The 23948-nt window shown below is 42.6% G+C and overlaps 1 protein-coding gene across 11 annotated transcripts in view; it reads left to right on the top strand.

Moving 5' to 3' along the window:
- Nucleotides 1-16058, top strand: part of LOC141182801 (uncharacterized) — a 228216-nt gene extending 212158 nt beyond the window's left edge. For 3 of the 11 annotated variants that reach the window (XM_073660914.1, XM_073660913.1, XM_073660915.1), the window contains exons 7-8: nucleotides 10085-10175; nucleotides 13545-16056. In XM_073660914.1, coding sequence (XP_073517015.1) covers nucleotides 10085-10175; nucleotides 13545-15136 — 1683 coding nt within the window. In that variant the 3' untranslated portion in view covers nucleotides 15137-16056. Of the gene's footprint in view, nucleotides 1-4223; nucleotides 4380-4508; nucleotides 4611-4684; nucleotides 4809-4891; nucleotides 4981-10084; nucleotides 10176-13544 lie in introns of those variants that run through there. The other 8 variants (XM_073660916.1, XM_073660912.1, XM_073660919.1 and 5 more) reach the window with 7 other exon arrangements.
- Nucleotides 16059-23948: the final 7890 nt, after the last annotated feature.

The following is a 23948-nucleotide window of genomic DNA, read 5'->3' on the forward strand; positions in this document are numbered from 1 at the left end:
GGATGGATGTCAGATCCGCTATAAACATGTATTAGAAGACATTTATCTGACGCAATCAATCCCACAACATTAAACCTGTCTGTGGTTTCAAGACACTTTTCACAAAAACATAAAGGGGATATCAGATCCTTCAGATATTAGGAATAGAAAAGGTTTATAAACCATTAAGAGGTGGAGATATGAAAAGAAAAATCTTAAATAGAAAGTCATATTGGATATTTAATTTACACACTAGAGCCCCACAGGGAATGGACATCAGACAGGATTAATATTACAGTGCAATTAATTGTATTTGTCTTTGATTTCCAGTGATTTTATTGAATGTCTCATGTATGAGTTGTATTTGTGTATTATCTTTTTCTTCCATACAATACAGGGTTAAATTGTCTGAGAAGTGCTCAGTAATCAATGGACACCCAGGAAAGGGAAGGATATAAAAGTATCACAGAGACTCACATGTTGTAAATCAGGAATAAGCATTGGTTTCCTATGCGGGCACTTGGTGGTATGCCATCACAACAGTTTTATGAACTCACAATAAGGCTATGTGCCCACGTAGCAGATTTGATCCAGAGCGTTTTTGCCTCTCTCTGGCAGAAAAAAACGCATGCTGATTTACATGTGTTTTTTCTGCCAGAGAGAAGCTTTTTTTCAGCGTTTTCGCATGCGTTTTTTCAAGCAGTTTTCCAAGCGATTTTGAGCATCTCTTGGAAAGTGCTTGACAAGTTGGTCACACTATATAAATCCGTGCAACCGGCATGGATTTATATATTGTAACCAAGTAATAGTTAAAAAAAGAATAAGAATGGTAAAAAATAAAAAAAAAAAGATTATACTCACCTTCCGATGTCTTCCCGGTGTCATCTCTGCTGCGTCCGGTCTCTTGCAATGCTCGCGCTGTTGTGAAGGACCTGCGGTGACATCATTGAGTCATGTGATGGGTCACATGACTCAGTGACGTCATGGCAGGTCCTTCACAACAGCGCGAGCATTGCAAGAGACCGGACGGCGTGGACAAAACACCGGAGGATATCGGAAGGTGAGTATAATCTTTATTTTTTGTTTTAAATTCTTTTATTTACAGATTCTATGGTACCTGAGTCTGGAGGAGAGTCTTCTGTCCTCCAGGCCTGGGTACCATCCACACATTAGAACGCGCCAATTACGCAAGTACAGATGTGGAATTGGCGCGTTCTAATGCAAGTCAATGGCGGTGATTACGCTGCGTGTCCGCAAAATTAATGGACATGCTGCGTATTTTTGAGCGCAGCATAAACGCTGCGGAAAAATACGCAGCATGGGCATTGAAAGTGCGGATTTGCATTGGAGACCATGGGGGAAGGTTTACCAAGCGTTTACGCTGCGGAAATTCCGCAGCATAAACGCTTGAAAAACGCATCGTGGGCACACAGCCTCAATGTGAGGTTTTAACAATATAGACCATGCTGGAGAATCCATCTCTCCTCCTTGCTCTACTTGAACCTTGAAATGTCCCTGACCAGGGCGGCTCCATGTGGTGATCTTCAGACAAGGTGCATTGAATAAATAGTGAGCTGACCTCCCTCTCCATTTTCCCATTATATCCATGTTTTCTCTATAGTGATGAATATTTATTTTTGCTAAAACTGTGATATTTTCACTTTAAAACTTTTTTTAAACCTTTTTTATAAACTTTTTTTAAACAACTCTCCTTAGTGCGATCATACAACACAGAAGCCTCTGATTGCTCAGATGATGCACTGTACTACTGTAGTGCCGTGTATTATCACTACCTGTGCAATAGTAACGTCCCCATACTCATGAGCTAAGTGTTGCCTGATCGGTCATTTGGCAGACGGTTATCTCTCCCGACTCCCCCATACACACAAATATTCCCGCTTTCCTCTGGTCTGAGAGAGTCGCCTCCAGACTCCTCTAGCGGAGGATTATCTACAGGAAGAACAAACATTTTAGCCTCTGAAATTCTGGATCATAGATCCTTCTCTGCCCTGACATTATCTGTTGGGAGGCCCCCAAAAACATTATATAGTTTACCAAACCCCCCTGAAATCAGTGCTTTCATGCAGCTTTAGTCTAATGTGTCTGGGGGCGTTAAAAGGTAACTTATTGAATGCTGCCTCTGGCCCGGCCTAATAGACTTTCGTACATTGCAGGCCCAGACACCATTATTAGGCATTTAAGTATCATAGTAACTAGGCAGCCCCATACTATTGAGCACTTGGGGGAGGAAGGTCATTCAGCCGAACTCTGTCAAACCTTCTTAGATGCCATGTTTGCTTTTTGCAGGAGCAAGTGGTTAAACTGCCAGGGATTTTATTGCAGCCGCACCCATGCCATCCCTGCGGTGTACATCTATGTTCTGGTGCTCAAAACAATTCATATAAGAACAAACACAAATGTTTAACATGTTAAAAAATGACAATGTGTCTTCTGCTTTTTGCATGTTTTTTTTTTTTACAAGAATTGTTGGTGACAGTTTTCTTTTGAAACTTTTTAATATCTGCTTTTTTCTGTTTTTTTTTTTCTTGTAATATAGGAAAGCCTAAGGCCAGAAGTAAACCCCATAATACACTGTACATGTAGACTTTAGTATCAAATCATTTCTGTCCACGGTGTTTGTGCAAACAAAACAGCTTTTATAAAAGCCTCACACTTCTGTGTGTGAATCAGACATGAGATCTAACTTAATAAAAGATTACAGTCTGGAGAAGACGGAAAACATTCATATAGACGGCCAGTGGTGCAGTAGTCAGTGACGGACTCTGGCCAAATATGGTTTTAGAGCCGTAGTAGAAGATGTTGCCTCATCATGACGTAGTTATTTCTCATGTCACTTGTAATGAATATCTCCTGCAGTATTGCTAATTCCAATTCCATTGTCGGAAAATGAGACAAGAAGTAGCGTTATGGAAGGTGTCATGAACTCACAAAGAGACGACACCGGGAAGATCACACAATCTCTCACCATTGCCGTCACTCTGTTGGGATATGTATATACACCCCCGTACGGTCACTGTCAGCTTCACGATAACCCAATTATTATTGTTCGCTGCCACCACCGTCCAGATTTGAAATATAATACAGGCCTGGTCGGACGCCTGCATTCTGGTAGGGTATAAGGCTTCGGGGGAGGGAACGATTACAGAGCAAAAGAAACAGGACTATTACATTTTATATTTAATCCAAAAGGAAGGCAGTGTTATGAAAAATATACAAGGATTTTACAAAGGGGACAATACAGTACAGAATATACAGTTACACAATATAAACAGGATTAAAGAAGACTTACGTAATAGATCGCAGAGACAATTCCGTTTAGCTGGAGGGGGGCGCCTCACTTATTGATTTGACTGTTATCGAACAAGATCCGTTTATTATAGTCTCTATACCCCCCTGGCAATGAATACTCATCCATCCTCCTTGGATTCTTTTATGCCTAAGGGGAGACCTGCCCACACAGCACCTGGGATGACATTAAGGGGGCTGGCTCTACCATTTTTTCCGTTATGAATTTACCTTCCTTTAGAGACCACACATGACATAGTTGTTGTCTGTTATTTTGTTACTTTTGCACCCCAGCTACCCGGAGGGACTCACAGCTACGATAAAATAAGCATATTGTTCCTTGGCTGACCCTGCCACTAAAAACATGGGTCCCATTATTAGCGGAGTTATACAACTTACAATATTTCTTATTTCGTATCAGCTCCGGACATCCTGGAGTTTGTGTTAAACCCCTTTGAAGCCTAAATGAGTTTTCCTTCAATCTCTGCCCCTGCTGGAAGGTGTCGGCCTATCCCAGGTCTGTGCTAAGGGGAGATGCATTCCTATGTTAAGTGGGTCAGTAGCACCTTTTGTGCTGCATTTGTCTACAAGTGACTTCTGCTGTGTGTGTTAAATTGCATGGAAACAGTTGGTTTGGTCCAAATGGTGGATAAGGAAGAGGTGAGAGGGAAGAGGGGCTTGGGAGAAATTGTTAATATTTTCTCAATATTTCCCTGACAGTGAGTCTATGAGAAACGTATTCAGCTGCAGACTCTGAGGAAGAAACTGCTTGTTGTCTGTGGCCTAAAATATATAGGTTTTATTACTAGATGTAAAGAAAAAACGAAATACTGTCAAATAATAAATCTCCTTATATGTTTCCCCTCGTTATCTCCAATAGTTGTATTATTGCACAGGATTTTTATGATGTTCCATTGGCTTATCTTCTCCTCATTCAGGTCTCTACAATATCAGATCCTCTCAGTGAAGATCTTCTATATAAGAAAATTTTCCTGATTTACCCATCAAAGATGGATATGGACAGGGACAAGATGGAGATGGCGGAGAGGATATTACATCTCACCCTAGAGATCCTCTTCCGGCTTACTGGAGAGGTGAGAGATTCTGATGACATCACATTTAATTATTCTTATCTATGGGAATAACAGGTGAACAAAACTGGAGAGGTGAGGACTCTGGAAATGTCTGTAGTGAGATTTATTAATGTGTCTCTCCATAACCAGCGATTAATCACAGGACCTCCACCTCACCCCCTGATACATGAGGACATCAATGACCAGATCCTACAACTCGCCTACAAGATGATTGAGCTTCTGACTAGAGAGGTGACCTTGCTGGGACATTATACAGTAACGTTATGAAGGGATCGGGGGGATGACGGTATCATTGTATGTGTCAGGTTCCTATAAGGTGTCAGGATGTCGCTGTCTATTTCTCCATGGAGGAGTGGGAGTATTTAGAAGGACACAAAGATCTGTACAGGAACATCATGATGGAGGTTCCCCAGTCCCTCACATCACCAGGTAATAGACAGGACTAAATACACACAACCTATAATTATCTGTATGTAAAGAATGAATTCAGTCCCTGTATGTGTTTCCTCCAGATCTATCCAGTAAGAGGACAACACCAGAGAGATGTCCCCGTCCTCTTCTTCGTCAGGACTATAAACAAGAAGATCTCAATGTTCATCAGGTAGATACAGAGAAGATGTCATGAGATCTCCCCTATGATGTGTAGACGGCTGTGAAGGTCTTGTGCTCAGTCTTGTTTTATCCACCAGTATTATATGTTTTATATTTGTGTAGTGAGAACGGAGGGGATGACAGGATTAGAGCTGATCATTAGTGTTGAGTATTCCGATACTGAAATATCTGGTATCGACCGATATTTGCAGTATCGGAGTTCCGATACTGAGTTCCGATACTTTTAGAATATCGAATACCGGAATCGGAAGTTCCCATAATGCCTGTGCTCTGCAGTGTCTCTGAAGGATGACAAGCTGGATGGCAGCGCTCAGCTTACTGTACTTGTAATTTAGTGTTAAAGGATTTATTAAAAAAAATAATAATGTTTTCATGCACCGTCTCTTTAAAAAAGCCGTCCGGCAATTCAGCAGCGGCATACATCGGTACCCGACGATTTAGAATAGAAAGAATAGAGCATCACACATAGATTAGATGCATAGAAACATGTCAGTCACATATATAAGAAGTACAGTGACAGTGTTGATTACTGTACTTGTCATTTAGTGTTAAAATAAAGGATTTATTAAAAAAAAAAATTGGCGTGGGGTTCCCCGTAATTTTAGTCTCTAGCAGAGGTTAAGCAGACGGCTGGGGCAGATGTTTGAAGCCTGGGAAGGGGGTAATACCCATGGAGCTTCCCAAGCTACTAATATCAGCCCCCAGCTGAATACCTAGCCTTTACTAGCTATTAAAATCGGGGACCCCCCAAAAAATGACGTGGGGACCCCCCTATTTTAACAGCTTGCAAAGGCTAGGCAGACAGCTGGGGGCTGATATTAATAGCCCAGGAAGGGTGCCATGAATATTGGCCCCCTCCCAGGCTAGAAACACCAGCCACCCCAGAAATGGCACATCCATAGGATGCGCCAATTCTGGCACTTAGCCTCGCTCTTCCCACTGCCCTGTAGCGGTGGCAGTGGGGTAAAAGGGCTGGGGTTGATGTCAGCTTATAATGCCTGCTGACATCAAGCCCAGGTTAGTAATGGAGAGGCGTCTATAAGACACCCCCATTACTAACCCCAAAGTCAAAGTTAAAAAAACCCACAAACACCCAGAATAAAGTCCTTTAATTGAAATAAAGACACAATTCTTTATTCTAAATTAAACCATACTTACCATCACACCCATTCCAGCTGAAGCCAACGATCTCCTGCAATAAAAGTAAAATAATAAAGCAACCTCATCCTTACCTTTCCATGGTTCCCACGACGGCTCCAGCTCTGCTACATTCACATGACAGACTGGATCGCAGCCGAAAGCTGCCATCCAGCTTGCCATGCCGCAGACACTGAGAAGCTCCTCAGTGAAGCTCCTCAGTGTCTGGCTGTGACGGCATAAAGATGAGCTGAGGTCATGTCCAATGAACTCAGCTCACCTCATGCACGTTACTGACAGCGTTGGAAAATTCTCCTGCGCATGCAGTGAGCGTGAGAGAATTCTCTTGCTGAAGCGCTGAGCGCAGGAGAATTTTCCCACGCTGTCAGTGACGTGCATGAGGTGAGCTGAGTTCATTGGACATGACCTCGGCTCATCTTTATGCCGTCACAGCGAGACACTGAGGAGCGCAAGCATGCCTGCGCTTCTCAGTGTCTGTGGCTTGGCAAGCTGCATGGCAGCTTTCGGCTGCGATCCAGCCTGTCATGTCAATGTAGCAGAGCTGAAGCTGTCGTGGGAACCATGGAAAGGTAAAGATGATGTTGGTTTATTATTTTACTTTTATTGCAGAAGACATTGGCTTCAGCTGGAATGGGCGTGATGGTAAGTATGGTTTAATTTAGAACATTAAAAAATTGTGTGTTTATTTCAATTAAAGGACTTTATTCTGGGTGTTGTGTTTTTTTAAATACTTTACTAGAAATTTATGGCGGTCATGTCTAATATTGGCGTGACCCCATGAATTTCGGGCTTAGGTCCAGCTGATAATGCCAAGCTGGCCCTAACCCCTTTATTACCCAGTGAGCCACCGCACCACCCGCTTCTATGAACGCGCCATTTTCTGGGGTGGCTGCGGACTGCAATTTGCAGCGGGGGGGGGCATAAAGCTTGGGCCTCCCTGCGCTGCGGATTCCAGCCCCCAGCTGCCTAGATGTACCTGGCTGGACACAAAAATAGGGCGAAGCCCCACGTATTTTTGTTTTTAATTATTTCATGAAATTCATGAAATAATTTTAAAAAAAAGGGCTTCCCTATATTATTGTGTCCGGCCAGGTACAAATAGACAGCTGGTGGTTGGGGGCAGCCCGTTCCTGCCTGCTGTACCTGGCTGGACACAAAAATATGGCGAAGGACACGTCAAATTTTTGGTGAAAAATTCAATAAAATTAAAAAAAAAAAAACACATTTAGGGACTGCATCTTTATTAAGCCATCCACGTGAGGGGTTAATAAAGATGCAGTCCCTAAATTATTATTTGTTTTTATTATTTTTTAATTTATTTTTCCCAAAAATTTTGACGTGGGCTTCGCCATAATTATGTATGCCAGCCAGGTACAGCATCCAGTAACGGGCTGCCCCCAACCACCAGCTGCCTATTTGTACCTGGCCGGACACAACAATATAGGGAAGCCCTTTTTTTTTAAATTATTTCATGAATTTCATGAAATAATTAGAAAAAAAAAAACGTGGGTCTTCGCCCTATTTTTGTGTCCAGCCAGGTACAACTAGGCAGCTGGGGGCTGGAATCCACAGCGCAGGGAGGCCCAAGCTTTCTGCCCCCCCCCGCTGCAAATTGCAGTCCGCAGCCACCCCAGAAAATGGCGCGTTCATAGAAGTGCCATCTTCTGGCGCTGTACCCAACTCATCCAGGGCCCTGGTGCGGTGGCTCACTGGGTAATAAAGGGGTTAGGGCAGCTTGCCATTATCAGCTGGCCCTAAGCCTGAAATTCATGGGGTCACGCCAATATTAGACATGACCGCCATAAATTTCTAGTAAAGTATTTAAAAAAACACAACACCCAGAATAAAGTCCTTTAATTGAAATAAACACACAATTTTTTAATGTTCTAAATTAAACCATACTTACCATCACGCCCATTCCAGCTGAAGCCAATGTCTTCTGCAATAAAAGTAAAATAATAAACCAACATCATCCTTACCTTTCCATGGTTCCCACGACAGCTTCAGCTCTGCTACATTGACATGACAGGCTGGATCGCAGCCGAAAGCTGCCATCCAGCTTGCCATGCCACAGACACTGAGAAGCGCAGGCATGCTTGCACTCCTCAGTGTCTCACTGTGACGGCATAAAGATGAGCCGAGGTTATGTCCAATGAACTCAGCTCAACTCATGCACGTCACTGACAGCGTGGGAAAATTCTCCTGTGCTCAGCTCTTGAGCAGGAGAATTCTCCCACGCTGGGATGGCATTGAGAGGACAGGCTGGATCACAGCTGAGCGCTGCCATCCAGCATGCCATCCTTCAGAGACACTGCAGAGCGCAAGCTTGCAGTGTCTCTGAAGGATGGCATGCTGGAAGACAGCGCTCAGCTGTGATCCAGCCTGTCCTCTCAATGCCATACCAGCGTGGGAGAATTATCCTGCTCAAGCGCTGTGCGCAGGAGAATTCTCCCATTCTGTCAGTGACGTGCATGAGGTGAGCTGAGTTCATTGGACATGAGCTCACCTCATGCACGTCACTGACAGCGTGGGAAAATTCTCCTGCGCTCAGCGCTTCAGCAGGAGAATTCTCTCACGCTCACTGCAAGCGCAGGAGATTTTTCCCATGCTGTCAGTGACGTGCATGAGGTGAGCTGAGTTCATTGGACATGACCTCAGCTCATCTTTATGCCGTCACAGCCAGACACTGAGGAGCTTCACTGAGGAGCTTCTCAGTGTCTGCGGCATGGCAAGCTGGATGGCAGCTTTCGGCTGCGATCCAACCTGTCATGTGAATGTAGCAGAGCTGGAGCTGTCGTGGGAACCATGGAAAGGTAAGGATGAGGTTGCTTTATTATTTTACTTTTATTGCAGGAGATCGTTGGCTTCAGCTGGAATGGGAGTGATGGTAGGTATGGTTTAATTTAGAACAATAAAGAATTGTGTCTTTATTTCAATTAAAGGACTTTATTCTGGGTGTTTGTGGGGTTTTTTTTAAGTTTCGCTATGGGGTTAGTAATGGGGGTGTCTTATAGACGCCTCTCCATTACTAACCTGGGCTTGATGTCAGCTGGCATTATAAGCTGACATCAACCCCAGCCCTATTACCCCACTGCCACCGCTACAGGGCAGTGGGAAGAGCGAGGCTAAGTGCCAGAATTGGCGCATCCTATGGATGCGCCATTTCTGGGGCGACTGACGGCTGGTGTTTCTAGCCTGGGAGGGGGCCAATATTCATGGCACCCTTCCTGAGCTATTATTATCAGCCCCCAGCTGTCTGCCTAGCCTTTGCTAGCTATTAAAATAGGGGGGACCCCACGTCATTTTTTTTGGGGGGGGGTCCCCCATTTTAATAGCTAGTAAAGGCTAGATATTCAGCTGGGGGCTGATATTAGTAGCCTGGGAAGCTCCATGGGTATTACCCCCTTCCCAGGCTTCAAACATCTGCCCCAGCCGTCTGCTTAACCTCCGCTAGAGACTAAAATTACGGGGAACCCCACACCAATTTTTTTTTTAATATATCCTTTATTTTAACACTAAATGACAAGTACAGTAATCAACACTGTCACTGTACTTCTTATATGTGTGACTGACATGTTTCTATCTATCTAATCTATGTGTGATGCTCTATTCTTTCTATTCTAAATTGTCGGGTACCGGTGTATGCCGCTGATGAATTGCCGGCTTTTCATGTCATTCTACATTATTCTTAGTTGTTTTCCTTCATGTAGAATTAACCTACAAGGAAAGAAAGGGTTTATTTTTATTCCGATATTTGTGTCCCATTGACTTGCATTGGTTTCCGGTATTGGAATCGGCCATATCCGATATATTTTGGGTATCGGTCCGATCCAATCCGATCCGATATTTCCCGATATTGGAAGGTTTTGCTCAACACTACTGATCATACATGGGACTTCTCCATCTGTCTTTGACTTTTATAATATTTGTTTCAGGGTGAAGATCTGACCCATATTAATACTACAGAGACATATGTGAGGGGTGATGAGCGGTGTAAAGAGGAGATTCCTACATATGACTACCCAGGTGAGTAGTGACCACTAAATGCAGAGAAGTCACAGATTCTTCTCAGTCACCGGCTGTGGCTGCTTTATCGGTGGTGTAGTCCGGTCGTATCACAATCGTGTGATGACCATTTTGCATCTAGATCACAACATTCTCCTCCGTCCGAAAATGTTCAGTTTACTTTGGGAAATTGTGAAAGCCCTTTTCTATAGATCTTACAACCTGAAGGATCCACCTACCCCCTGGGTTTAGAAGACGCTGACCGTTACCTGCTCAGATCTGTAAACTACAAAGCCAAATGACAGCGTACGTAGAATGTGCTGACAAATTAGAAAATCACTTGAAGAAAAATATTATGATGGGCCTGTAAGAGAAAGCGGAGGGTAATGATGCTGTTGGCTTCCTAGAACCCTGATATCTTATTGGATGAATCTACCTTCTCTCCCTTCTGTGCTGCTGAATGTGCTCATATGGTCCCTACAAGACCAGGTCCAGTCTTTCTGGCCAAACTTCACTTTTATGATCGATAACATTAAATGTGCAGTGAGGCCAAGTGTGAATTTCTGTACAATAACAACAGAGTTTCCCTTTATCCTGACTTTTCAATATCTTTTAAAACCAATTAACTTCAAACAGGATCGCGATTAACTATACAAAAAGCATTACACCTGTGCCATGATATATCTCTAAGCTGTGTGTGGCTGATGGCTGTAATATACATTTATTCACGCCTGCAGGAGATGTGTTGGCTCCAGCCCTGGTTTCATGGATTCACTCCACGTCATAAATTCCATTATGTTTTCAATCCTAAGGAATTCAGATTACTGCACAATCTCTCCAGAAATGGGGGCACTAATACATTCTCTACTCTTCTGGTCAGGACTCATAGTAGATCCAATGGTCCACCATAAATTAGTGTAACTCCAGTTTAGTGTTGGATTTCTCCCCTCATACATACGTTGTTGTTGGGGATGTTACATGTTTTTATATTCTTTCTTTTTTTACACCTTCACTCTCTATGATAGTTTCATTGTGGTGGGATCAGCCTGCCTCACTTATGTGAGTCTGTAACTCCCTGGTTTTCTTTCAGAAAGATCTCCATTGCCTCTTCCAAATGTCCGAGATCTAAATTTAAGACACCTCAGCTCTGCAGTATTATAAAAAAAGTTCACTTTAAATGTCTAATATTTCTTCTCATCTGACAGAAAATATTGTCCCATACGATAGTTTAGATTGCCAAGAGCCACCGAGCCCCATACTCTAATTACCCCAGAGAGGTTTCACCACTAGTTACTCATTTTTCTCTGATGAAGACTGTTGAGTTTGATCATTTTCAGTAGATGTGTTATTGTCTATAGTCACAGTTTTTGACTTCAGTAATCCTCTGCTTTAGCCCCTTCCTGCAGCCAGTTTTCTGTTCCTAATCAGGGCCATTTTTGAAATCTGACGTGTGTCACTTTTGTATGGTGATATCCTTTGTGAAGAATTCCAAAGTTAATAGAAAACAAATGGACCTTACAAATTATTTTCCAACTTCTCTTGAATCCGACAATACCCTATATATGGTTGTACCCTACTGTCTGGGCACATGGCAGGTTAAGAAGGGAAGGAGCGACATTTAGCTATTAGGAATGCAGATTTTGCTGGAATAGTTCGCAGACACAATGTATCGGGGGAGCTGTTTATGGTCACCTGGAAGCTCAAAAGATGGCTACCACGAACAGGCTTGCCTTATCTACCCGTTTATAGATTTCAAAAATTACTTTGCTCATCACCCTTTAACCCCTCTACATGGATCTGGACTAACACAGAGACCCCTAGGCTTGGGCCACGGTGTTACCTGGTATTCGGTGGAGTGAGATGGGAAGAAGAATAGTCAGGTAACCGGGTCACAACCAGGAGGGCAGAGAAAATACAAAATCAGAAGACACAAGAGTAGTCAGTAAATGGGCCGAGGTCACAACAGGAAACAAATACACAAGCCGGGAGCTGAGCACAGAGGACTGAACCAGAGGAGAACAAGGCTGTATCTGGCAGCTTCCGGCAATATGCTTCCAGCTTTAGTAGGGTGCGGTGCTTTCCAAATGGCTGAAGCAGGGAGCAGATTACTCCAGCTGGACAGCACACACCCCCATACTGCCAGACTGGATGGTACTACTGGTCCCAGCAACCCTAATCTTAGTGGTGGACAGAGCCTGCGCCACCCAGAGCTTCTGGTTCTGACGTCTCCTCCATCACCAGCGCTGCCTGCAAGATGAATAAGGCGGTGCCTGGTTAGAGAAGCAGACGTCACACAAGTCGAAGCAGGAGGAGAAGTAGATGTCCCAGAGGAGATGGTACACACCTTTTGTAGAAGCACTAATATGACAAAATGGCAGAAAACCAGAGCAGTAGAAATCCCCATCAAGTGACTCCATTTTGGAAATTATAACCCTCAGTGAATTAATCTATAGGAGAAGTGACTATTATGACTTCACAGTCACTTTCCAAAAATTAGCACACGGTGGATGATGGAGAGTGAAAATTGCAAATATGCTATTTTATTACCCAACCCATAGTGCCCATATTGTGCTCCAGGAGACACACACCGTAAATTAAGTGGGTTCTTCTCACTATAGTAATGTCAAATACATGGATGCTAAATCTGTTTTGGGCGCACTGCAAGGCTCAGAAGTGAGGGGGAAACTTAACTTTGGGAGAGCGGATATTACTGGATTGATTTATGGAAGCCATGTTGATTCTCAAGAGCCTAATAATGTGGAAACCTCTGTTTTTCTACTGACAGATGATGGACCTGAGTGGGGACTTGTTTTTTGTGAGATGAGTAGAAGTTTTTATTGTTATTATTTTTGCCTACAGAACATTGTTTGATGGCTTCTTATTCCATATTTTGGAGGCAGAATGAACAAACAGTTGGACACCACGCTCCACTGGTTCATCCTATGAGGTTTTCTATTAGACTGTGAACTGTCATTCTGTCAATAACTTGCCATTTCTACAGACATTTTAAGTACAATTAACACAAGAATCCCATAGAAAAATAAATAAAGATTGCATACCACTTCTAAATCAATCTAAACAAACACATCCCTGGGCTACATGCTAATCCAGGGAAATGAAGAGATATATGCTCAAGTTTAAAAATCTATTTTATTAGACACAAATCGAAAAAACAGAGGAATATTTAAAATATTTTAAATATTCCTCTATATTTTAGATTTGTGTCTAATAAAATAGATTTTTAAACTTGAGCATGTATCTCTTCATTTCCCTGGATTACCATATAGCCCAGGAATGTGTTTGTTTAGACATTTTAAGTAGAAATGTTCAAAAATATAAATTTCAGGGACATTTTATTCAAAATTAATAATTGTTTTTTTTTCTTGGCAGATGACTGTACCAGAAGATCAGAGAGACAGGAGATTTTTAATTCTGACGATCTTGAGATCCCACAGGATACAATTGAAGTGAATGCCATTACTTCAGATATACCATCATCCCTTCACAGCAAACATCAATCATCTGATTCTATGAAACACATCCTGTCTGCTGATTCATTACCGACTACTAAGGAAAATCAAAATAAAATAAGCATTAAAAAACGAACTGCTCCTAAAGCAAAGAAGCCATTTTCACATTCAGAAAATGGAAATAGTTTTACCTTTGAAAAGTCTATTCTTAAGCATCAAAAAATACACACAGCGGACAATAGATTTTTTTGTTCCAAATGTGGAAAATGTTTTAATCAGAAATCAGTTTTTGTTGATCACCAGAGACTTCACATAGGGGAGAAGCCTTTTTCATGCTCAGAATGTGGGAAATGTTTTAATCGTAAAAAGTTTCTTGATAGACACAAGAGAATTCACACAGGGGAGAAGCCTTTTTCTTGTTCAGAATGTGGGAAATGTTTTAACCGGAAAGATCATCTTGATAGCCACCAGAGAACCCACACAGGGGAGAAGCCCTTTTCCTGTTCAGAATGTGGGAAATGTTTTAATCGTAAAATGAATCTTGATACACACAAGAGCACCCACACAGGGGAGAAGCCCTTTTCCTGTTCAGAATGTGGGAAATGTTTTAACCAGAAATCAGGTTTGATTAAGCACCAGAGAACCCACACAGGGGAGAAGCCCTTTTCCTGTTCAGAATGTGGGAAATGTTTTAATTATAAAATGATTCTTGATAGTCACAAGAGAACCCACACAGGGGAGAAGCCTTTCTCCTGTTCAGAATGTGGGAAATGTTTTAACCACAAATCAGGTTTGATTAAGCACCAGAGAACCCACACAGGGGAGAAGCCCTTTTCCTGTTCAGAATGTGGGAAATGTTTTAATCGTAAAATGATTCTTGATAATCACAAGAGAACCCACACAGGGGAGAAGCCTTTTTCCTGTTCAGAATGTGGAAAATGTTTTAACCTGAAATCCAATTTGATTAGGCACCAGAGAACCCACACAGGGGAGAAGCCTTTCTCCTGTTCAGAATGTGGGAAATGTTTTAACCACAAATCAGGTTTGATTACGCACCAGAGAACCCACACAGGGGAGAAGCCCTTTTCCTGTTCAGAATGTGGGAAATGTTTTAACCAGAAATCGGGTTTGATTAAGCACCAGAGAACCCACACAGGGGAGAAGCCCTTTTCCTGTTCAGAATGTGGGAAATGTTTTAATCGTAAAATGAATCTTGATAGTCACAAGAGAACCCACACGGGGGAGAAGCCTTTCTCCTGTTCTGAATGTGGGAAATGTTTTAACCACAAATCAGGTTTGATTAAGCACCAGAGAACCCACACAGGGGAGAAGCCCTTTTCCTGTCCAGAATGTGGGAAATGTTTTAATTGTAAAATGATTCTTGATAGTCACAAGAGAACTCACACAGGGGAGAAGCCTTTTTCCTGTTCAGAATGTGGAAAATGTTTTAACCAGAAATCCAATTTGCTTAGGCACCAGAGAACCCACATAGGGGAGAAGCCTTTTTTCTAATCTTTTTTTTTAATCCAATACATTTTTGAGATGTTTTTCATTAGTTTTTTTTTTTTTACAAAACAGGAAACCAGTACATACAATAATAAAATAACATACCATAGGATGACATACGTGCATCTCTCCTATATATCCTTTCAGCTTGCCCATTACCGTCTGATAACTTGCAATTACTATATCTTACAATTAACATTCTTGAAATCTCTTATATAACCATAATATTGTAATAAACATTATAATCCTATACACATATAGGTGTGCTATATTACCCATACCACATTTAATGAATTCCAATATACATTACAATGAAACATTAGACCTCGCCAATACTGCCCTTCTCCCATAAGTCATTGTCTCTCCAACAATAACCCCCTTGATGGCATTCCAGGTGTATCCAACCATAAGCCCCATATTTTCTCAAATTTATTCATTGAGTTTCATTTTTTATATACCCCTTTTTCTAATCTGATAATATTATTTACCCTGTTTTTGCGTTCACTAATTTCTGGAGGTGAGGGGTTAATCCATTTGGATGCAATATGTTTCCTAGTTTTAAATAAAATATGTGAAATCCCTATTGAAATTGGGTCAAATTCCATATAATCTTCTAATATACCTAATAGGCATTTTTTGGGTCTGGTTGAATATCTATTTTATATACCCTCTGTTAGGCGTCAGTCTGGTGGTGGATTTGAAATGGGTCCAGGACCTTCTGTGGTCTCCCATTTCAGTCCAGCCAGGGCTGATGCTGCTCAGCATCACCATCAGCCTCAACACCTAGCTGGTCCGCAAGCACTGTTTATCTCCCAGGTAGCTGTGCCTAGCAATGTTACATAGTTAGTAAAGCCGAATAAAGACTTGCGCCCATCAAGTTCGACCTGTTAGTTCTGTAATTGCTAAAGTTGATCCAGAGGAGGGCAAAAACCCCAAATGATTTGGCCAATCTTCACCTGAGGAAAAATTCCCTCCCGACTCTGAAACCAGCAGTCAGAATAAATCCCTGTATCAACCTACTATTTTATTCTATTTTTAAGTATATGCTGAAATCTGCCTGGTATCTAGAAATGCATCCAGTCCCCGCTTGAACTGGTGTAGTGAATCCGACATTACCGTCTCCTCACTCAGTGAATTCCATATTCTCACTGCTCTTACCGTAAAGAACCCCTTCCTATGCTGGTGCTGAAACCTTTTCTCTTCCAGTCTTAGTGAATGCCCTCTTGTTACCGTAATATCCCTCCTTTTGAACAAATCCCGGGCAAGATCTCTATACTGTCCCCTAACATATTTGTACACATTTATTATGTCCCCCCTCAACCTTCTCTTTTCCAGGCTGAATAGTCCTAGTTTTGCCAACCTCTCTGGGTATTGCAGTCCCTCCATTCCCCTTATTAATTTTGTTGCCCTCCTTTGTACCTTTTCCAGCTCATTTATATCCTTTCTATATATTGGGGCCCATAACTGAGCACAGTATTCCAAGTGTGGTCTGACCAGAGCTTTGTACAGTGGAAGAACAGTGTTCTCATCCTTTGCAGCTATACCTCTTCTGATACATCCCATTACCCTGTTTGCCCTTACAGCAGCGGCCTGACTTTGGGCACTCCAATTTAGTTTGCTATCAATCAAGATGCCCAAGTCCTTCTCCATCTCTGAATTCCCCAATGATTTCCCATTCAGTGAGTACTGGTGACTTCCATTTTTCCTTCCCATATGTATGACCTTACATTTCTCCTCGTTAAACCTCATTTGCCATTTAATGCTCCACCTACCCAGCTTATCCAAATCCCTCTGTAGGTCTTCACTATCCTCTTTTGTATTAATTGTTTTACATAACTTTGTGTCATCTGCAAATATTGCTATTTTACTATTTATCCCGTTGACTATGTCGTTAATAAAGATATTAAATAACATTGGGCCTAGTACAGACCCCTGTGGTACCCCAATAGTGACGCTTACACAATCTGAGTATATTCCATTTATAACCACCCTCTGCCTTCTATCCTTTAGCCAGTTAGCTACCCACTTGCAAACATTTTGCCCCAGCCCCATCATTCTCATTTTGTATACCAACCTATTATGTGGCACGCTATCGAATGCTTTTGAGAAGTCGAGATACACGACATCCACTGGTTCCCCCTGATCTACTCGAGAGCTAACCTCCTCGTAGAAGTCAATCAGGTTAGTTTGGCAGGAGCGATTCCTCATGAATCCATGTTGGTTCGGGGTTAATAGATTATTAGCATCAAGATGCTCCATAATTGCCTCATTAATAAAGCCTTCAAAAATTTTGCCCACAACGGATGTCAGACTCAACGGCCGATAGTTTCCGGTGTTACTTTTTGCTCCCTTTTTGAATATTGGCACTACATTCGCCTGTCGCCAATCAAGTGGTACAGACCCAGTCTCAACAGAGTCCTTAAATATAAGATATAACGGTCTGTCTATCACATTACTTAGTTCCCTTAGTACCCGTGGGTGTATGCCATCAGGTCCTGGTGATTTGTTTATTTTAATGTTACTGAGGCGTTTCTGTACCCCAGCTTGGGTTAGATTTGTCATACTTAGTGGAGGATTAAGCTTGTCACTTCTCATTTCGCCTGTTAGTTCTTTTTCCTTTGTGAAAGTTGACGAAAAAAATTTATTTAATAGATTAGCTTTATCCTCATCTTTCTCTATGATTTTGCCTTCCTCACTTTTTATCGGTCCAATATTATCCGATTTAATCCTTTTACTATTTATATACGTAAAGAACAGTTTGGGATTTGATCTACTTTCCCTAGCAATACGTCTCTCTGTTTCCTCCTTTGCTATTTTTATTTGTTTTTTGCAGGTTCTCGTTTTTTCCTTGTAACACATTAGTGCCTCCTTGCTGTTTTCCTGTTTTAATCTCTTGAATGCCTCTTTTTTGCTATTTAACGCCCCTTTTACGTTCTTGTTCAACCATATTGGTTTCCTCTTATTTCTGGCCCTTTTATTCCCATATGGTATATATCTCTCGCACTGAGTATTCAGAATTCTTTTGAAGGTTTCCCCATTTACTATTCGTATTCCTTTGATTAAGAACTTTGTCCCAGTCAATAAGTTGAAGGCTTTCTTTCAGCTGATCAAACTTCGCCCTCCTAAAGTTTAATGTTTTTGTTGTTCCCTTATTGATAACCCTACTGAAGGGCATTTTGAAGTCGATAATATTATGGTCGCTATTACCTAGGTGCCCCCCTATCTGTACCTCAGTTATTCTATCAGGCCTATTAGTCAATATTAAGTCCAACACGGCCTTCCCTCTCGTTGGTTCCTGCACTAGTTGGGAGAGATAATTATCCTTAATATTTGTCAAGAACCTTTTTCCTTTCTGAGATCTACAGGTTTCTGTTTCCCAGTCAATATCCGGGTAGTTGAAATCCCCCATTACAATCACTTCATTATGTTTTGCTACTTTGTCTATTTGTCCTAATAGCAGATTCTCATTCTCCTCTGTTATATTTGGTGGCTTATAGCAGACCCCCAGTAATATTTTATTATTATTTTTAGTTCCCTCTATCTCTACCCACATGGACTCGACCCCCTCTTCTCCCTCTCCTATATCTTCCCTTAGTCTGGGTTTTAGACATGACTTTACATATAAGCAGACTCCTCCGCCTTTCCCCTGTTTCCAGTCCCTTCTAAATAAACTATAATCTAATAAATTTACCGCCCAGTTGTAGCTATCATCTAGCCAAGTCTCTGTTATACCTACGATGTCATACCTCTCCTCCGATATAAGCGCCTGCAGCTCATCCGCCTTATTGGTCAGGCTTCTTGCGTTGGTCAGCATGCAAGATAAAACTTTGGGGTTATTTAGCATCCTATTCTTCTCTAACGATCTAACTGTACTATCCCCACCCCCCTCTCCACCCTCATTATATTCACTTCTCCCCTTCCCCCTTGCTTGCCTCACATCCCACCTATTTCCTTGGTTTCCCCCCTCCGTCTCTAGTTTAAAAACTCCTCCAACCTATTAGCCATCTTCTTCCCCAGCACCGCTGCACCCTCCCCATTGAGGTGCAGCCCGTCCCTACGGTAGAGCCTGTAGCCGACAGCGAAGTCGGCCCAGTTCTCCATGAACCCAAACCCTTCTGCCTTGCACCAACTCTTTAGCCACTTATTCACCTCCCTAACCTCCCGTTGGCGCTCCTGTGTGGCTCGCGGGATTGGTAGTATTTCTGAGAAAACTACCTTGGAGGTCCTTGCCCTAAGCTTCCTACCTAGGTCCCTGAAATCATTTTTAAGGACCCTCTATCTACCACTCATTTTGTCATTGGTGCCGATGTGGACCATGACCGCTGGGTCTTCGCCAGCCCCACCCAGTAACCTGTCAACCCGATCCGCGATGTGCCGGACTCGAGCGCCAGGGAGGCAGCACACCGTTCGGCGATCCCGGTCTTTGTGACAGATTGCCCTGTCTGTCCCCCTAATAATAGAGTCACCCACTACCAGAACCTGTCTTGCCTGCCCTACACTTCCCCCCTCCCCCTCATTACTGGAGCATACACTCCCCCGGCGGTCAGAGGATCTGTCGTGCTCCAATAATGCTGGTTCTGAACCTGCCTTCCTATACTTCTTCCCTCTATCCCTCCTAACTGTTATCCAGCTCCATGCCTGTTCAGCCTGCATTTCCCCTCTATGCTCCACCCCCAGTATTGACCTATTGAGTGTCTGCTCGGTGAGCAGCAAACTCCGTTCCATGTTGTCGATGCTCCTCAGTACCGCTATCTGAGCACTTAGATCCAGAATTTGGGCTTCCAAGTGCACGATATGCTCACATCTCTCGCAGCAGTATGGATCCTCGAGCGGTTGCTCACGGAATGCATACATTGCGCAAGATGTACACTGCACGGCTCCGGCCAACATGGACGTCATTCTAAATATGGGGATACAGTCAGTATATATATACAAGTACAAAACACAATTATTTATATATAGGTGTATGGACGGGGATCAATTAGTGATGTGCAAGTGTATCAATTAGATATCGGCGGGGGATCAGTTAATTATCAAGTATGGACGGGGGAATCAGATAAGTAGGTCAGGTGGATTAATTAAGTAAAAAGTAAAGTAAAGAAAGAATGAAATACAGTCAGCAATTCAGTCCTAAGTCCTCCCTTCCAAACTCCCTGAATCCAAAGTCACTGAAAAACAAGTCACACACTTACTTTCGTTCGCACTTACGCTCCGGACATACGCAGCTCGTTCACACTCGCAAACTAAGATTTAAAGAGGTTTTTTTTTTTTTTTCTCTTCCTTTTCCAGCAATGTACCCTTCACCTCAATGCACTTCCAAAGGACTTGATGTCCAACCAGCTGCCCCTTATAAACCCTTAATTATGACCCCTTCCCCTTAATTAACCCCTTGTGAGTAAATCTACACCTCAGGATTTTAGTGCAATGTAGTTAACCCTTAAATACACAGGTAGTAAACTAAGAAACTAAAACTGTAGTGAGAAAATAGGTTTTAAAAAGCCCAATAAATCTAAACAGGTAGAAAAGCACTCAGCAGGTCACAATGCAGCACTCACCGCAATTCACACAGGTATTTTCTGCAGGATTCCCAAATACCTCTTCACTGAAAAACAAGTCACACACTTACTTTCGTTCGCACTTACGCTCCGGACACACGCAGCTCGTTCACACTCGCAAACTAAGAGATTTAAAGAGTTTTTTTTTTTTTTTTTCTCTTCCTTTTCCAGCAATGTACCCTTCACCTCAATGCACTTCCAAAGGAAGTGCATTTTCTCAATCTTTTTTGCCTCTTAGACATCTACAGAAAAATCTTCTCCTCTCGATTCTGTGTTGCAGTATTGTGGGCTTTCTAGGCTCCAGCATTCAAGGTTCTGAATCTCTAGGCTCTGGTATTCTTGGTACTGGTGTGCTCAACTCTGGCGTTCTCGGCTCTGAAATTCTAGGTTATTGGTTATTGGTTTCATTCAAAGATCAGAAACCTCTTTTTGCTCTGTAGAACTTCGAGCTCTTCTTCTGCTGTAATATGGTACAGTATGGACCCAGACAATATCACTGAAACCCTCTTTATAGTTGCGTCTAGGAACTTTATTCGCATCCTATGGTGCAGGAGCCATGGATGGACCAGAACATTTGCCATTTGGCAGAACAGTTATTCTCCTGGAAACTTGCTCCTGAATCTGAGGGATACAAATTGGTTCCTTACAAGTACTTTGTTCTTCCAGAATGTTTTTGTTCTTAGGAGTGGGTTTTATAGTTGTTTCACCAGGTTTAGACTTTGCCTTCTTGCTCAGGACAAGCCTTAAAGCGCACATGTGAGCAGGACTGTGCTTAGTAAACTACATACACTGACCGGTGGGCGCCATTACACTGAGTAAAATGATACCTTTGTTGATGAAATCCGTCCAGAGGTTCTTTTGTAATCTTTATTTTCAGTTCTGCCATAATGATATGCTCTTGCTCTGGGGTGGGACTTTAGGGAGGGGCTGTAAGTGGTGCTCTCATTATGTATTCCTATCTCTGGCCTCTGACAGGTCACTGTGCTTCTGCTTATATTTTAAATATTGCCTTTGTAATTTCTCTGTCAATTTGAAATTTACATCCCCCAAAATGGCCGCCGGGGCCCGCGCATGCGCAGTAGCATCTTTCGGTTGCTGGGTGCCATATTGCTGCATGGAAGTTTCTTTTTCCTTTAGCAAAATGGCGACCGCGCGTGTGCAGTAGCATCTTTCGGCAACCGAAAGATGCTACTGCGCATGTGCGGGCCTTTGCGGCCATTTTGGGGATGTAAATTTCAAATTGGCAGAGAAATTACAAAGGCAATATTTAAAATATTAGGCCGGCGACTGAAAGCACAGTGACCTGTCAGAGATAGGCATACATAATGAGAGCACCAGCTACAGCACCTCCCTAAAGTCCCGCCCCAGAGCACGAGTATCTCATTATGGCAAAACTGAAACTAAAGATTATAAAAGAACCTCTGGACGGATTTCATCAACAAAGCTATCATTTTACTCAGTGTAATGGCGCCCACCGGTCAGTGTATGTGGTTTACTAAGCACAATCCTGCTGACAGGTGCGCTTTAAAGCCAAGTTCTCTAGTATTGTCACAAGTGTCATCAGCGCAACAAAAACTGTGGCACGGAAGATCCAAAGAGGAAGCTTGATGGAATCTTCAGAGGAATTTTTCCAGGGAACCACACGTAGTGGGTCATCCTGTAATAAAAAAAAAACATTTAGAAATTCTCTTATACATAATCTAATCAACCAGAGAGCCCTTGTTATTATACAGTCATGGATAAAATATAAAGCAGCTTCATGAATATCCCATAGAGAAGATCAGGGAGAAGTTTGGGATTTACCTTGAGGGTCCATGGAATATTGTTTATGGTTGGACTTTCATATGATGGACGGTGATGTATCCAGTATGAAAAGCCCTGCAAAAGGCCATAACATTAGCTGAACCTTTGTGACCCCATATGGATGAGACCATACTCAACGTCAGTGTACTGTGAAGTAGGGAGTAAAGCAACGTAAAGCTCAGAAATGGATAGTATAATACTCATCATCTTCAGAGGTCTCGCAGCAACAATTGAAAAAATGTAAAGCACTAAAGTTTTAATTAAAAAAAAAATCTTTTAATGGTAAAAAAATATAAAAATTGTAAAAGTTTTGATATTTTCAACTTTTAAACACTAGGGGGAGCAGCTGCAGACATTTCCCATGAATCTAGTGTAGTGTTAGATTGCATTAAGACTGCAGTAAAAGTGGGTGGGATGTGCTCACATGGTGGGATGTCTCCTCCCCTCTTTTTCTGGTCCTTTGCAAAAAGATAAGTGAGAATGTAGTTTAGGGTCACAGTGCGGAGACATTCTGTTGGCTGCTGCAAAGTGATACCAAGAGGTGAACAGTGTCACCAAGGATGGATAGCAGCGGGGGCGTTGTTAGGGTCTTAAAAGATCAGGTCCCAAACACCAAGGCATGTCCACCCTCTCCTCAGTATAGATAGATACAGGAGAATACAGCCGCCCCTGTAAGTGCTGCAAACATTGAATATATGACATTTGAACCGCATTAATGCTATATAGAATTTACTTATAAAAATTACAGTATTTAGCACATAAATTGGCAAATTCAGGAGAGCCCACTAGCCGTGACAAGGTGACCTTTCTTTGATGGGATCCTAATCCTAATATTTATCAGTCATGCCTCTCCCGGGCTATAAGCGTAAAAATGTAAAGGGCAGGTAGGATCCAGCATTAATTAAAAGCCTTAGGCACCTTCATAAATTCATATAAAACCGTTACCGGAAAAACACCAGCTATAATATAACACTGCAAGCCTGTCTCTGTCTGAAGCCTCGATAGACTGCGCATGCGCGACGCGCAGTCTGGCTCCAGACAGAATCACCCATCCAGCCGTTACAGGTAAGAGGAGTGTATGGCGCCGGAGATCGCGGTATGCGTAGGCACTGAACGCATACCGCGATCTCCGACGCCATACTTACATACTTACCTGACCGGGAGGAGCTTTGCCGCAGCGCCTCTCTTCGCCGGAGACTGGGGCAGGAGTGGGGCGCCGGATCGGCGCATGCACATAGCGCTATCTTGCGCCATTTTACTGAAGACACATTTGCAGTGTGTCTTCAGCAAAATGGCGCCGGACAGCGCGGTGCTCCGTCGCCACACTCCTCCCCCGGCCTCCGGCAGAATACGACGCAGCAGCGCTTGAACACAGAGAAGAAAGGTGAGTAAAACTGTTTATTTTTTTGTATGTGTGTACAGTGTGAAAGGGATGAGGGGGCCACACATACCAGAATTGT

The sequence above is a fragment of the Phyllobates terribilis genome, unplaced genomic scaffold, assembly GCF_046119375.1.
Source record: "Phyllobates terribilis strain yellow unplaced genomic scaffold, ASM4611937v1 Scaffold_36__1_contigs__length_13169755, whole genome shotgun sequence".
NCBI lineage: Eukaryota > Metazoa > Chordata > Amphibia > Anura > Dendrobatidae > Phyllobates > Phyllobates terribilis.